Source organism: Coenobita brevimanus, chromosome 66 (genome assembly GCF_032717465.1).
Source record: "Coenobita brevimanus isolate Jiangsu-jjx chromosome 66, ASM3271746v2, whole genome shotgun sequence".
Taxonomy (NCBI): domain Eukaryota; kingdom Metazoa; phylum Arthropoda; class Malacostraca; order Decapoda; family Coenobitidae; genus Coenobita; species Coenobita brevimanus.
This window is the reverse complement of record NC_137019.1, coordinates 934112-949872: the sequence shown is the minus strand read 5'-3', so window position 1 is coordinate 949872 and position 15761 is coordinate 934112. Positions and strand designations below refer to the sequence as shown.

The window sequence follows — 15761 nt, the reverse complement described above, 5'->3', positions numbered from 1 at the left end:
GCGATTCTGACTAAAATTACTGGGATGATAGGCTATGACCTTCTACTCACCTGATTAAACTCTGGGCCAAATTGGGCCAAGGTCCATGTTGTAGCCCCCACCCCCAAAAAAAAAAAAAAAACAGTGGGAGACGGGGAAATATCGTTTTTTCGCCATATCTCCTTTCAAATTCGTCATATCGACATGACATCAAAACCTAAAGATGCATCTTTCAGATCTGTATCTTTTAGCATGCTTCAGTACATCAAGGGGGGGAGGGGTCACTCCCCAGTTAGCGGTAGAGGGGTCAATGTTAGGTGGGTCGGGCCTAAAATTTCAAATGGGTATAAAATCGACATTTTTCACCCGGTTTACTCCAAATTTGATATGTGACATCTCTGACTAGATATCCTGTTGTGTTTATACGTCAGTACTAAAATGACTGCCGGGGACGGGTTTGCTGTGCCTTGGCACCGCTTCTTGTTTAAGTAAATTACCGAAACTGGATGCCACTTAGTAAACACAACCCACTCTAGGCCAGTGTCTGCATGGCTTTGTTACTATGGTTCCACAACCATGTTACGCAAGGCATCATCATTTACCTTTATATTTTAAGATCAGATGAATGACCAAATGTATAACGTACTCACCTTCACACATGAATTACAACCACTTGCTGTGGGACATAACAGGGTACACTGTTTACGATTTCCCAAGAAGAAATCTTTCTTAGTTTTACGTACATGAACTGTTTCATCCTGAGAACGTCTTCCTAAAATTAATAAACTCTTCTAACGGATGCAAAAATCAGATAACGAAGCAGACATCCTCAACTTAAAGGGGTTAATCAACACAGTATCTTAGGAAAACCTGCTTCCTGTTCCATGACAACTTTATCAGGTTTAAACAAAGATAGTCCTGAAACATGTTTGCATGACAGTACTAGCAAACGGTACATTACCAAATATCCGATTCTGTTAATAAGTAACATGGACATCTGTGTTAACTGTACCTTTGAAGCGGAAGTGGGGCATATTCCTTGGTATTATTTCCTCCGTTCTTTATGCACCGATCATAGTTTAAATTTAACCGGGGGGAAAATATTCGAACGACCATTTCAATATGGATGTCGGCCTACAGAAAACACATGCACAGTATATGTATGTATGTATGTGTGTATATCGGTACAGAGAGAACGATAGACAGACTGGTGGATAGGATTATAAGAGACGCCACAGCACGAGTTATGGAACCGGGAGTAAAGCTGGTAATGAATGGTGAGGGATGAAAGATTTCACATTTGCTGTATTCAAACGACGCTGTGCTGCTTCATGCTATCGAATGGCATTTTGCAGATAGGTGCAGTTTTGTGTATGTCCGTGAGTGCCGATTTCAAGAAGTAAATTCGATACAGAGTAGAATACTGACACCTGAGCGACGGGGGGACTTTGTGATTGGTAAACAGAAAAAACTTGAATGGGTGGAAGATTTTAAGTTCCTCGGTAGAGTGAGAGGAAAGTTAGGTAAATGTACAGAGATGAGTGGCTTGAGGAAGAAAACTGGTCAGTCCTATGATGGCTTTGATACGAGACAGAACTGAGCACAGAGAATATAGCATGACTGTACGAAGGTGTGCAAATACCCACATTAAAGTATGGGTGAGAGATCTTGATATGGCATGCGTCTTGAAGGCCAAGAGCAATACAAATGGGGCTGTTAAAAGGTATAAGTGGGTTATATAGGCTGAAGTATGTAGTTTCTCAGTTACAAACACAGACATTCCAACTTGAGTTCCGAACCCACATTCTCACCCAACACTCAAAAAGCCTTCCACACCTATACCCTTGCGTGAAGCACTGGGTGGGGGTGGGTTACTTCTCCAGCGACAGAAAGTAGTGTCTCTCATCCCTTCACAAATGCCCTTCAGAACCCCAAAACACAGCTTGAATGTATAATAAAGCTGCCTGTCCATGTTAGACGTATGCAAACCGGCCGCTACAGCACATAAGCTGGACAGGATAAGAAACAGAGATTCGCGTAACTATCAAGAAATCTAAACGAAAGACAGGAAATGTGCTCAGGTGTAGCTATACAGAGAATGGCTATAAATAGAGTGGAGATATGGGTATACGTGAGTGAGCCTAAAGGTGGAAGGAAGTGTGGAGAGCCAAGAAGAAAACTGCTAGGTATGGTAAACAAATGAGTGAGTCAGCAGGGTATGAAAGCAGGGGAAGCGAAAGAGGTGAGGAAGGATATACATGTGTGGATGAAGTATGTATAGTGATGCACACGATAGGGGTTACATTTGGGGTGGGATTAAACCGATGAGGGTCCCTGGAAACTGACCAAGCGTCTCTCTCTCTCTCTCTTTTCCCTTTTTGTGAGGGAGTACGCTGAGTAAGGTAGATGGGGGAATGGAATGCTAAAACTTAAAATAAGTACTAAGGAAAAAGCAATGACAAGTAAGATATAAATTCATAATTATCTGGCTACTTGCTTAACAGTGAAATTTTCGTTTGCAACTTCTGAAATGATATTAAGTAAATCTCCGATGACTGCTTGGGTATTTAACATGGTTACATTTAAAATATATGGAAGGCCGTGGAGTATTTGCCGTGGTTCCTGCATAATGTCCAATTCATAAAATTTTACGTCTTTTCATACCCTATGTGTGATATGATAAATACAGAAGTAGGCCTACTTAGCTAGCATTATCAACATATTCAGTCCAAGCATGTCTTTTGCATTTTATTCTTGCTAGCCCAGACGATTTTATTCAGCCCTGGAGTGACTATTCGAACTGGTGTTTAGATACAGCCTTCACTAACCTCTTCACTACTATGGTGCAGGTCCGTACAACGATTCACCCAGTTGCACCACACACTCTCTCCAAGTGTCCAAACCACATCAGCCTACACGCACGTATCACACCATTAACACTCTCAGTGGCCAAGCATCTTGTAATATTCTGAGCACGCTGTTCTCTCTCTAAATTTGGTATTACACATCCACCTCGCCGTTCATACTTCAGCAGACACAAATCTGTCGACGTCTTCATTTACAACCACCGATTCACTACTGAAGAGCATCACACATCGCTCACACAAAGTATACAATTTCCCGTCCATCGGTACATTCCCTTCACTGTCTGTAGGTTCAACAGCTCTATTAAACGTCTTCCAATCACTCCTGACTCGACACTGAGCTAGTATCAGTACCCCTCCCCCTTCCCCGCGCTAATCATATTCCCCCAGCTACAAAACATCAACCTACCGCCACATCCCCAACATCAGTCTTCTCCAGCTTTGGTTGCATCACACGACCTCTCTTGCACACAGCACATTCATAACGGGTTAAATCGCGCATTCCATCTTTCACACTGGCACACCTCGTATGTATCCGCCCACCGAGACACTACACGAAATGCGGGGTTATTAAGTCCTCATTTCTGCATACAGCAAAAGGCAACTGTTCCCTCTAGTCAACCATTACTCTGTTTTCCCCCCATGGTCACTTTCATATCTCTTACCTGCTTACCCTCCCTCCGCTTCCGAAACCTTTCCCCAGCACTCTCCTTGCTATTATCATCAATCACAACCAAAATAACCTCCCAAACATCAGTAGCGGCCCAAACCTGAAATTCCAAGTTATCATCGTACTTTAAAGCACTATGACGAACATCTGGGTGCTCAAGACCGATCCCTAATGCACGCCACCTTTGCTGTAACTCCTCACTCTACACCACCCACTCACACACCATCATGCATGTTCCTTACCAAGCGTACATGCCACTCTTCCAATCCTACCTTTCCTCACTGCCAATTGGACGACTTTCCCTTTCAACCTATCATATGTCTTCTAAAAATCCGCATACACTAAGCAGTTTCTTGTTTTATCCTCAGGCCTGAATGTGCAATCACCTCACTTTACAGACACGAATCTGCTGAACCTCTACAAGGCATAAAAACAAACCACAACTAGTCAGCTTTCATTCACTCCCCAGTCATGCTCTCCCACACCTTCTAAGCATTTTCATTTTAGGCTTAAAAGCTTCAGACCTCTGGACGTACAGCACCACGCTCAGCTGCCTCTTCCTTCCTCTCAACAACTTCCATATGGTGACGTAATTCTGTAGTTTATTCGTCTACTACCAGACGAATTAATTCTGCATTGGAGTGCTCCTAGTGATCAACAGGTTAATGAGAGCTCTATGTAAGCTCTTCAATTTAAAAAGTAAGCTGAGTGACATTGTCAAGGGACAGCAAGATAATGAAAGTTTCGACCTCTTGCTTAAAGGGTATGCATCTACAATCACACACTGTAGTCAGTCAACCTCCTGTACAGCTTCAATGATCACAACATGTCTTTTTCCTGATTCCGGGTATAGACTGGCATTCCGTACTCTGAGACCCAGTTGCCTTCCAATGTGCCATACACCTCCATGTATCACCACTTCAAGACTATTACCCATCGTTCAAACTGAATACATACTAAGATAGTCTCATTAATCAAGACTGACGTGACGGTATTTGCTAAAGTGTATTTTTGACAGCAGCAGCAGCAGCAGCGGCGGCGGCGGCGGCGGCGACGGCAGCAGCAGTAGTAGTAGTAGTAGTAATCATGAAACATGAATCTGGCGGACTGCAGCCTATTTCTCTTGCTCTTCTTGAGGAATAGGGAGGGGAGATGAGAGATGTCTGTCTAACCAGGTAGCTCCACCACACAGTCATATCAGTGCAGCCACATGAAGGCAGCAAAAGATGAGTCTACTGTATATTGTTTTTACGTGACAAAAGCTAGAACGTGGCTCCGTTCTTTACGGCAGCGCTGACTTGAACTCTGATGTGAAATGCAGAACAATCGAATTAACAAAATGGTTGCACAAGGGGCCGTAAAAAAATGGTGTTTCCCTTACCCTTTCTTTGCGCCATTAATGTCTTACGCATACGGTCGTCAGTGTCTAATATTTTAACATCATATACTTAACATGTGGTAATTTATGCTGCGCGTGTGTTGATGGTGGTGATGGGTTGTTGCACCTTGCCCATGGTTGTGAAATTCCTCAAATATTTCGGGGGATGTAGTAGTAGCGCACACACACACACACACACACACACACACACACACACACAAGCACGGATGCATTCAGGCACATGAGCACACACACTACGCACAAACATAGACGCAAACAATCAAAATGTGGCGTGAGAGAGGGGAGAGGAGGGAGTGGGGGGAAAAAAAAAAAAATGGGTGGTGTGTGCATGGCTGTGTGGGGTCAATGAGCTGGGATTGTGGTGGGTGGTGGGGTACAGGAGGAGTGGCCATGTTGTAGGTTAAATGCTGTAGAATTATCTTAGAAAACAATACCACTCTCTCTCTCTCTCTCTATATATATATATATATATATATATATATATATATATATCTGTATATATATATATATATATATATATATATATATATATATATATATATATATATATATATATATATATATATATATATCTGTATATATATATATATATATATATATATATATATATATATATATATATATATATATATATAAGATGAAAGAACTGATACAGAAATGTTACACCAGCCTGAGTGTGGGGATGACGGGTAAACAGGAATAGTGAAACGCATTCAACCTAAATAAAAAAGAATAATAAGGCAAACACAAAGTAAAAAAAAAAAACGATCTTAATTATGACAACTACGTGTAAAAATAGAGCTTAATTATAGCAACTACGTGGAAAAATTGCTTAATCATAGCAACAACGTGTAAAAATAAAGACCTTAATTATAGCAACTACATGGAAAAAAAAAAGAGCATACTTATAGCAACTACGTGTAAAAGTAAAGAACTTAATTATGGCCAATAAGTAGGTGAACTAGGCAGCATGCTTCACACCCCAATAAATGGCGCCTGGCACTGTGAACCCAAGGCTGTGAACCACTGGCCTGAATGAAGGGAGAAGGTGACGAGTCGAGAGGACAGTGCAAAGACAAGTAACGAAAAACAAGACGAAAGATGTAAACATAAACACAAAATTAAATGTACTGTACTCATTGAATCCAGTGGCCAAACTTAGTACCTTGCTACTAAAGACAGTTCTATTAAACTTAGGAGAGATTTTCCAACTGGAGAGGCTGAATAGAGCCTTCACTAACCCTTCCATTGCGACAGGTTTCCCAAGAGCAGGACGCAAATCATGAGGTGGTAGCAAAGATGAAGAAAAATACGTCTTCCGGCTACAGGGGTTATACAGTGAATGAAAAATGAAAGGAGACATGTTGGTAGGTGAAGGGGGGCATGACTGACGCACGCAGTTGGGATGGGAATGACGAATGCACTTGATGTTGTGACGTAGGAGGGTGAGCTGGAGAGATAGACATGGCAGGAAGCAAAGTAAGTATCAATGAAGAAAGGATGGGTGAAAAAAGGAAAGTACAACAAAAGGGATGCGCTGAAAAATAGAAGTATAGCGAAAGAGAAGTACTGAAAAAGGAAAATATATAGTAGAAGAGAAGTATTGGGAAAGGGAAATATAGCAAAAAGGAGGATGATTGGAGAAGGAAAGTGTATGGAGCTGGCTGGATGAATAATTAAGGGACGTACAGGGTAATGAAGAAAGGAAGAGATGCGTGAAAGACTGACATGCGAGCAGGTAGGGCGGATATCACTGAAGAAGGGAAAATTGCAAATGTGAGAATGACTGAAAAATGGAAGGAAAGGCGAAATGGGAATGAGTAAAGGAGGGAATGAGAGATGAAAAAGTAAATGAAGAGATGAGTGAAGAAAGGAAAGACAACAGAAATAGGAATGAAAAAAAAAGGAAGCGATAGGGACGAATAAAAATTAGAAATACAGCAAGTAGAATGAAGGATATATGAAGAAGGAAGTAATGCAAAAGGAAGATGGAAGAAGATGGGAATAGATGGATGATGGAAGGAAGTAGCGCAAATGAGGAGATTAATGACAGAAAAACAGCAAAACATGAATGAATGAAAGAGAATGGAACTAGAAAGTATTCAGCGAGCGTACACCTTCGCCAATGCCACTGCAGGATCCGGATCCGGATCCGCCCCAAAATTTTATAAATTCTTTCTTAGCCCATGGCCCACCTTTCCACAAAATTTCATGAACTTCAATGAGAACTTTTGGACATATCGTGTGGACAAACAAACAAACTGACAGACACATGTGAATACATAACCTCCTCTTACTTCGTTGGCAGAGGTAATAATGAATAAGAGAATGAAACATAGAAAGAACTTCAAGCGGAAAAGCAACAACAGGTAATGGATTATCGAGAAAAATAGCTAAGATCTGGAGAGGTAAGAGAAATAAAAATGGGACGGCTGAATGGGAAACACACACACAAAAAAAAAGGAAGACAGAGTATTAAAAAGGAAGAACGAATAAGAACAAAAAGATGAAGAAAGGAGAGAGAGAGAGAGAGAGAGAGAGAGAATGTTAGTCTGTCTGTCTGTCTGTCTGTCCTCTAGGGAAATGGTGGGGCTGCATATACTCGCAGAACCCTAAACAGTTCTACCGGGTGTAACTTTCTACGACGAATTTAAATGTGTCCATTACACTTGCTAAAATGGCGTCCCTGATGACTTAGATTAGTAGTAATTAGAAATAATCGTCAACATGGTGGAAACATGGTAGCCAATTACCGTACAGTTATTACTTTGACAACTACCGGTATATTATTATTAACTACAACGGGAAGGGCGGGTGGATGGACTGGTGGGGCATGCTGGGCGGGTGGGGTGGGTTGAGTGGATGAGTGGGTGTGGAGGGCCAGGGTGGATGGAGTGGGTGGGCAGGGTTAGGTAGATGTTGTGGGGTAGAGTGGGTGGACAGGGTTGGGTAGGTGTGGTGGGATAGCGTGGATGGGTGAGTGGATGGGCAGGATGGGTGGGCAAGGTAGGTGGAAAGGTGGGTGGCTGAATGAGAAGGGTAGGTGGGTGAGCAGAGTGGGTAGGAGGGTTGGTGGCTGGGAGGGTTGTGGGAAAACAGGTCATTGATAAGAATATGTCCATGGGGATTTTATCGCTGGAGAAATGGGTCGAAGAAGGAACATAGGCTCTGTGGTTAAAATGAGACTCCGGCCATCTTCTCCAGCAGGGTGAGTGGCCGTCCAGGGTCCCACGAAATGCCGGCATGCACGATCATAGAGTTTTCCTAGGACAACGCCGCGTTCCCCTGCTAGTGGAGGATAAAAATATTCTGACTTTTTTATTAACGATTATATTCTAGCTGAACGAGCATCCCCTAGCAACCCAGCTCCTTCTCACAACTCTTACCCGTCCACTACGTGTATATTTAGCTCAGAACGGACCTCTCCTAGTGACGGGGTTAGAAGAAATCACCACTAAATTTTTTTCATATTACACTAGCTACTTTCTGATGGACGTAGAAAGGGACCACCGTTGTGAAAGACTTAAGGCCTAATTTTTAACACAGAGTGAATGAAGGCTTAGGCAATCCCGCTGTTTACATTTACAGTTATTTAAGGAACACCAGTTTTTCCTTGTTGTGATCAATCTATATTCCACATCATAGGGTGGAGCCGGAAACTATATACAAAGGTCATGCGGTTTCAATCATAATGCACTTCAGAAAAAATAATCTTGCACAAATGTCACGCGTTTTCTGTCATCATCACGTACTTCAGAAATAAAGAAAAAAATAAAAAAGGGCGGAGGGGGGATTCTCCACGCCTTCAACTTTTTGGTTTTAATAAGAGGGCCGTTAAAAATATTCTACATTACCTCCACAGTACTAGGTATTATCATTCTTGTATATATATTTTCTAGCCCCTCAGGACGAGATCATTCAGCTCTGGAGTGGCCATCCCTTAAGTTCAATTTCAGCTCAACCCCTCACGCCTCAGCTCACAACCCCTTACATTTCAGCTCAACCCCTCACGCCTCAGTTCACAACCCCTTACATTTCAGCTCAACCCCTCACGCCTCAGTTCACAACCCCTTACATTTCAGCTCAACCCCTCACGCCTCAGTTCACAACCCCTTACATTTCAGCTCAACCCCTCACGCCTCAGTTCACAACCACTTACCTTTCAGCTCAACCCCTCACGCCTCAGTTCACAACCCCTTACATTTCAGCTCAACCCCTCACGCCTCAGTTCACAACCCCTTACATTTCAGCTCAACCCCTCACGCCTCAGTTCACAGCCCCTTACATTTCAGCTCACAACCCACTCACAAGTCAACACGAAAAAAAAACTACACTTCCACTAACAGCGTTCCCAAATCAAATTATAACCCCTCTCAACCCAACTCACAACCCTTTACAACTCACCCTAAGCTCACAACTCAGCTCACAATCCATCACAACTAACCTCTCAATACTCAGCTCACTACCTCTCCCCTCCTCACCCTATCACAGGCCTGAGTGACTGCCAAAACGAGAGAGAGAGAGAGAGAGAGAGAGAGAGAGAGAGAGAGAGAGAGAGAGAGAATATGTACAGGAATGGAAATTGGTGAGTCCCAGTGAATATAAAACTAACTAGAAATATAAATGAAGCTGAAGGGAAACCCTGCCCACTGTCGTGTCCTTTTAGTGTGTATATATATATCTCAGGCATGAAATACTACTATACTACTACTACTGCAACGACTACTACTACGACTACTGCTACTACTTCTACTGCTACTATTATTTCTATTAATACTACTACTATACGACTACTACTGGTACTACTGCTACTACTAGTACTTCTACCACTACTACTACAGTACTATTATACAACTACTACAAATAATAATTATCATCATCATCATCATAATCATAATAATAATACGGTGGATAAAGCCTGCTCGGGCTCTTTACACATAAGAATTCTGTTAATCAGGCTCCGGTATCTAAATGTGTGTGTTTTGCAGCGGCTGGCTTGCTCACGCCTCACACGTGCAGGCGGTGTTTGAAGTGAATCGACCTAACCCGGTGCCTCACGTACGAATTGCTGTGTGTGTGTGTGTGTGTGTGTGTGTGTGTGTGTGTGTGTAGGGCTTTAATAGAGCAGGGCAGAAAGTGCTTGAGGGGATATTGGGCGTTGGAGTGGGTATGGCGGAGAGTGAGTCTGTATATATTATCGATGGCGCACGGACACGATGAAATAATGTGAACACAGATGAAAGGACATACTACTGCACCCTCTTAAATGTCTGCCCTTAGATGGGATCGTTCTCAGGTCAGGGAGATGGCAGAAGCACATACCATCGACCATAACACCGAATACTCCACATCATATCTTAAAATTACTACCCATGATGATGATGATGATGATGATGATGATGATGAAAAGAAACTAACAGAACGACCCAGTAATATGAATAAATATATAAAGTAAAATACAAATATCCAGTACCGTTCCCAAGTGATCACTTTCGACCAAAACAGAAAAATATAACACGAATATATATGAAACCTAAAATAAACAACGCGAAATATAAAAATGTTGTCTATTCCTCAGGTTTCTCAATAAATTGCACTCGCTTTCCCTCACTTTATCGTTCACAGACCCCCATTAAGGCCCAACTAGCGTATAATCTATGCCATGAATCTGTGGCTCGTTCGTTCTCTCGAAAAATCAGGCGAATTCAGATTTATCAGGGCATAAAAAACGCGGCGAATATCAGTCTGGTTGCGGATTAGCCTTGCAGGAATCACTGTTTTGTTGATTACCTGATCACACACACACACACACACACACACACACACGCAATTCTCTCTCTCTCTCTCTCTCTCTCTCAAAGGAAGGGCGAAGTTCAATATCTATTCTCTTTAAGTTATTGGTGCAACACTTGCGTTCACATATACACGCTCTCTCTCTCTCTCTCTCTCTCTCTGCCTGTCTGTCTGTCTGTCTGTCTATGTCTGTCTCTGTCTCTGTCTCTGTCTGTCTGTCTCTGGATCTGTGTCTGTCTGTCTGTCTGTCTGTCTCTCTCTCTCTCTCTCTCCCCTGATTATCGATGGATGACTAACACACTCTCAGTTCTCAAGACAAAGCGAAGAAAGAACAGGAGAGAAACACACGTTATAGGAAGAACAATAAACACCAGTAAATAATATATAACATAACAAATCTATATATTCTTGTTTATCTCTTCAGAATTACTTAAAACTTATAGAACATGGAAGGAAAACTGTCTCTTGGATTTTTTTTTTAGACATCTCTACTTATCTCGCTCCGGGCGCCTGATTTCCGTTCTGTGATCCTTTTCTTGCACTTTTTCTTACTCAGGGAAGGCTAGGCTGTGTTGGGTTTGTTGTCCTTGTATCAGGTTACGTTAGGTTACGGAGAGAGAGAGAGAGAGAGAGAGAGAATATGGAGACGAATTGGTTGGAACAGGAGAGGTGTAGTTGGAGTGTGTGTGTGTGTGTGTGTGTGTGTGTGTGTGTGTGTGTGTGTGTGTGTGTGTGTGTGTGTGTGTGTGTGTGTGTGTGTGTGTGTGTGTGTGTGTGTGTGTGTTGAGAAGATGGAAGCCTGAATTAGCCTAAATACTGTAGGTATATTCTAACAACGAACAAACATATCACACCATCCTAAAATGGGAAAAAAAAAAAAAAGTCAGGAACATGACCACGATGAATTGATAATGAGAAATTAGGTAATACAGAAGTAATAACAAATTAAGTAATGCACACCGACCTCTCCTCTCCCATACCTCCCACTCTCAATTCCCTTTCTCAGTTCCCCACTCCTTACTTCCCTATTTCCCTTCATGCCCCCTTCTCTACTTCCCTATTCTCTCTCTCTCTCTCTCTCTCTCTCTCTCTCTCTCTCTCTCTCTCTCTCTCTCTCTCTCGCTCGCTCCCCTTTCTTCTGTATCTACTTCTGAAAGGTAGTTATAACTTTCAAAAAAATATATACGGTAGATATTGTTAAATGGGCAAATAAAATGTTAACGATTCACTGGTGGCATGTGAAAAAATAATTCGACATTTCGTAACTGTTGGAAGATCAGGTAAGTCACCCGTGTCGCACGCACGTGTCATCTATCTTTCGCGTAGACAGCAATCGATTCGTGTGCTAGCAATTGATTTATCGAGGACGCAGCGCTATCGAAGAGTTGCAAAGGGCAGCGCTATCGAAGAGTTGCAAAGGTCGGTCGCCAGCAAGTGACACGTACAAGAAATGGTTAGGGCGGTCAAACCCTCCACTCCGATAACATCTACCGTAAGTACAAAGTTACGGAAGTACAAATACAAAGATACAAAGGCACAAAGTACCACTGTGTCTTCGTACCAACCACTATATTACGAAAACATCTGTACTTAATTCTTACTACAACATGACGATTTTATTCAGCTTAGGAGACATTTCGAAGGAAGAGATGTTTACGCAATGGTCTTCAAAAACCCAATCGCTACGAGAGACCTTGTCCGTGCAAGAGGTAACCTTCATCCACCTCACCTGTACGAAAGTTAATTAATAGGTAAAATAAAACCGCCAGGGAGGAAGAATAAACTAAAATCAGACATAGTACTTTACCGAGGGGGACCATGATCAATAAATACTTCGTGCGAAAAGATAAATAAACAATAACGTACATGAACTAAAGCACAGGAAATAAAGTTAATAAAATCCCTTGAAACACACAAACCCCAGCCACAAACACAGGCCTGGCAGCGGACAACATCCCTTCCTCACCCCCACAGGCTTCACTCAATCGGAACAGCCAATCTTCCTCCCTCTCCCCTTCTCTCTCTCTCTCTCTCTGTACCTTCCACCTTTATCTCCCTTTCATCTCTCCCTCTTTCCTTTCCTCCCTCTCCACCTTCCACCCTTACCTCTCTCTCTCTCTCTCTGTACCTTCCACCTTTATCTCCCCTTCATCTCTCCCTCCTTACTTTCCTCTCTCTCCACCTTCCACCCTTACCTCTCTCTCTCTCTCTCTCTCTCCGCACCTTCCACCTTTATCTCCCCTTCATCTCTCCCTCCTTACTTTCCTCCCTCTCCACCTTCCACCCTTACTCCCCCTCCCCCTCCTCTCTCTCTCTCTCTCTCTCTCTCTCTCTGCCAGTACTCAGCCTAGTGGAAGAGGCTAGATGGACGGGATATAACTGACAGGTGGAGTGTAAGGACGGCCTCAGATCGTCCATATTTTCTCTTGTACACGAAGAAGCACAAGACAAAGGCTGGCCATCTCTTGTTAGTCCCTTGAATCTGATGACATTGTTTTTATTTAATTCTTGTTACCACTAGACGATGTTATTATTATTATTATTATTTCTTTTCGAATCCAAACAGTTAGATAAGGGCTTTATTAATCCCTTTATTACTAGAAGCCTGTCCTAAGCCGAATAAAATCGTCTGGTGGAAGGAAAATAAAGCATACAGACGTCATCCTAGTGCAAATAAATAAATAAATAAACAATATGCACAAGAGGTTATGCCTGTTAAGTGAGGCCAGGGCTTCGAGGGCTTGAATGTTGGGTGAATGAGTGTGTGACCCATTTTATCGGCATCTGTTAATAGTTCTCCCATTTCCTACTGTCTGTCCACCCATGCAAGCCAAACTGTCCCCAGGTGATCATACGTCATAGGATTAGATTTATAGCATGGCTTCACAGTGCTCTTGCCAAAAGAACAAGATACTAACAACAACAACAACATTACCATCACCACCACCATCAAAAGTAAAAAAAGTAAAACTGCAAAATATCAGAGCCAAACACAGGTAAACAAAGAAAAGCCTACATTTCAACCCCTTCTTCACCTCAAATTGGCGATAACACAGCCTTTTTGCTCCAGCTTATATAATGATGCCACGCCCTTCATCACTTACCACCCACCTTATCCTTCACTCCAGCATCGACCCCACCCTGACCCTTTCATAACCATCCACACCAAGACCCACCATGACCCAACTTGAACACCACACTGACCTTAGCACTACCCAGCCCTATCCCACCCTGACCTCGGCACTGACTCAACTCTACTCCATCTGACTGCTGTGACTCGCCAACCTATACCCCACATTGACCCCAACTGACCCTACCCTAACCCCAACTTTATCCCAACTGACCCTACCCTAATCCCACCGTGACCCCAGCTGACCCACCCTAACCCCAAGTTGATCCCACCTGACCTTACCCTAACCCCACCCTGACCCCGGTTGACCCTACCCTAACCCCACCCTGACCCCAGTTGATCCTACCCTAACCCCAACACTCTTAACCCCACCGTGAGCCCAGTTGATCCTACCCTAACCCCAACACTCTTAACCCCACCGTGAGCCCATCATGGTCATAATCTTCTCTATGATTCTTACTGTTGTCCCCATCATGACTTCTACGTGACACAATCAGGTTTAATGGAGGGGAGAAGAGGGAGAGGAACGCTTTCTGTACAACCCTCTCTCTCTCTATAATCGTCTACTCCTAAAAGTCTGGTGGCATACTGGTTAAAGCGGTCGTCGTCCAGATTGCTCTGATCTGATCTGAGCTCGAATCCACGCGTGAAAGACATTTTTAGTGGACCATGATCGTTTATCCTTGCATATACAAAGACGTGTCCGCACCCAATCACACCATTAATATACACGGACTCTGATACACACAAAGCACAATTCAACACTTCAGCTTTCACAGGCACTTCTCTCACTACGGACACCCTTTCTTGATTCATACTTGACCAGCATGAGAAAGGGCAAAATCTGGCCATTCCTCTCCTTTCATGAACGTCCGGGGTTGCAGTGGACCTGATAACAGACTGATAAAGTATAGTGTACATCATCTTACTGGAATTACTCCGCTTATTTTTTCTAATGTGTAAGGTTAGTGATCTCCATTTTGTCAGTCTTACCTCATGCTCGTGGTCACTGTGGTAGAAGACGTCATTGCGCATTGGTTCTTGGTGGTGGTGGTGAGGGTGGTAGTGCTCGTGGCCCTCACTGCGCAGGCGGCTTCGGATGGCACGCGCAGACATGCTGGAGGGGGAGAGAGAGGGGGTTAGTGATGTGCTGGAAAGGAGGGGGAAGACATGTGAGAAGTAGAAGGAAAAGTAGTAGGAGGGGGAAGGAAGACTATGAAGGAAGGGAGGGAAGTGCGAGGAGACTGGGCGGTGGAGAGAGAGAGAGAGGGGGGGGGGAGGAAAAAAGGGAGAACTAGAGATGGGGTGGGAAATGGAAACGTAGAGAAGCAGTTAATAGTGGAAGAATGATTAGAAGGTGAAGCGAGAGAAGTGGATAGAGGAGAAAAGGGAGGAGAGAGGGAGAGAGCTGTCAATGGAAAAGGAGTAGTGGAATGAAGTAGAAAGAGAAAGGACAGCAGAAAGTGTGAGAAATTGCAGATCTGGAAAGGTGTAATGGAGAAGAGAAAGAATTGAAAAAGGGCAAGAGAGAGAAGTGGAAAGGGACGAGAGGGCACTGGCAAATGACGTGGGAAAATGATAAAAAGAAGGAACAAATGTAAAGAAGGTAGAAGAGAAGTAGAAATGGATAGAAAAGTACTGGAGAGAAGCAGGAGTGAAGGAAAACGGAGACAGGTATGAGATCGGTTGAGTATGTGGCAAGAAGGAGGGAGGGGATACAGAAAGAGGTGTAAGAGTAGTGGAAAGAAAAGAAAGAGGTGGGAAGAGCTGTGAAAAGAAGTGAGAGATGTACTGAAGATAGAAGCGATGTAGCTACGAGTAACAGACAAGAGGGAGAAGAGGCGCAAGATATTTAAAAAAAGGGAGAAAAGAGTGGATTAATGGAGGAAATCCGGCCAATGGAATAACAGGCAAAAGAAGACAAGG

The 15761-nt window shown here is 43.2% G+C and overlaps 1 protein-coding gene across 2 annotated transcripts in view; it reads right to left on the bottom strand.

The window, feature by feature from the left end:
* Nucleotides 1-15761, bottom strand: part of LOC145405221 (uncharacterized) — a 211249-nt gene that overhangs the window by 180970 nt on the left and 14518 nt on the right. For both annotated transcript variants that reach the window (XM_080276641.1, XM_080276640.1), the window contains exon 2: nucleotides 14829-14952. In XM_080276641.1, the coding sequence (XP_080132767.1) occupies nucleotides 14829-14951 (123 nt within the window). In that variant the 5' untranslated portion in view covers nucleotide 14952. The remainder of the gene's footprint in view (nucleotides 1-14828; nucleotides 14953-15761) is intronic.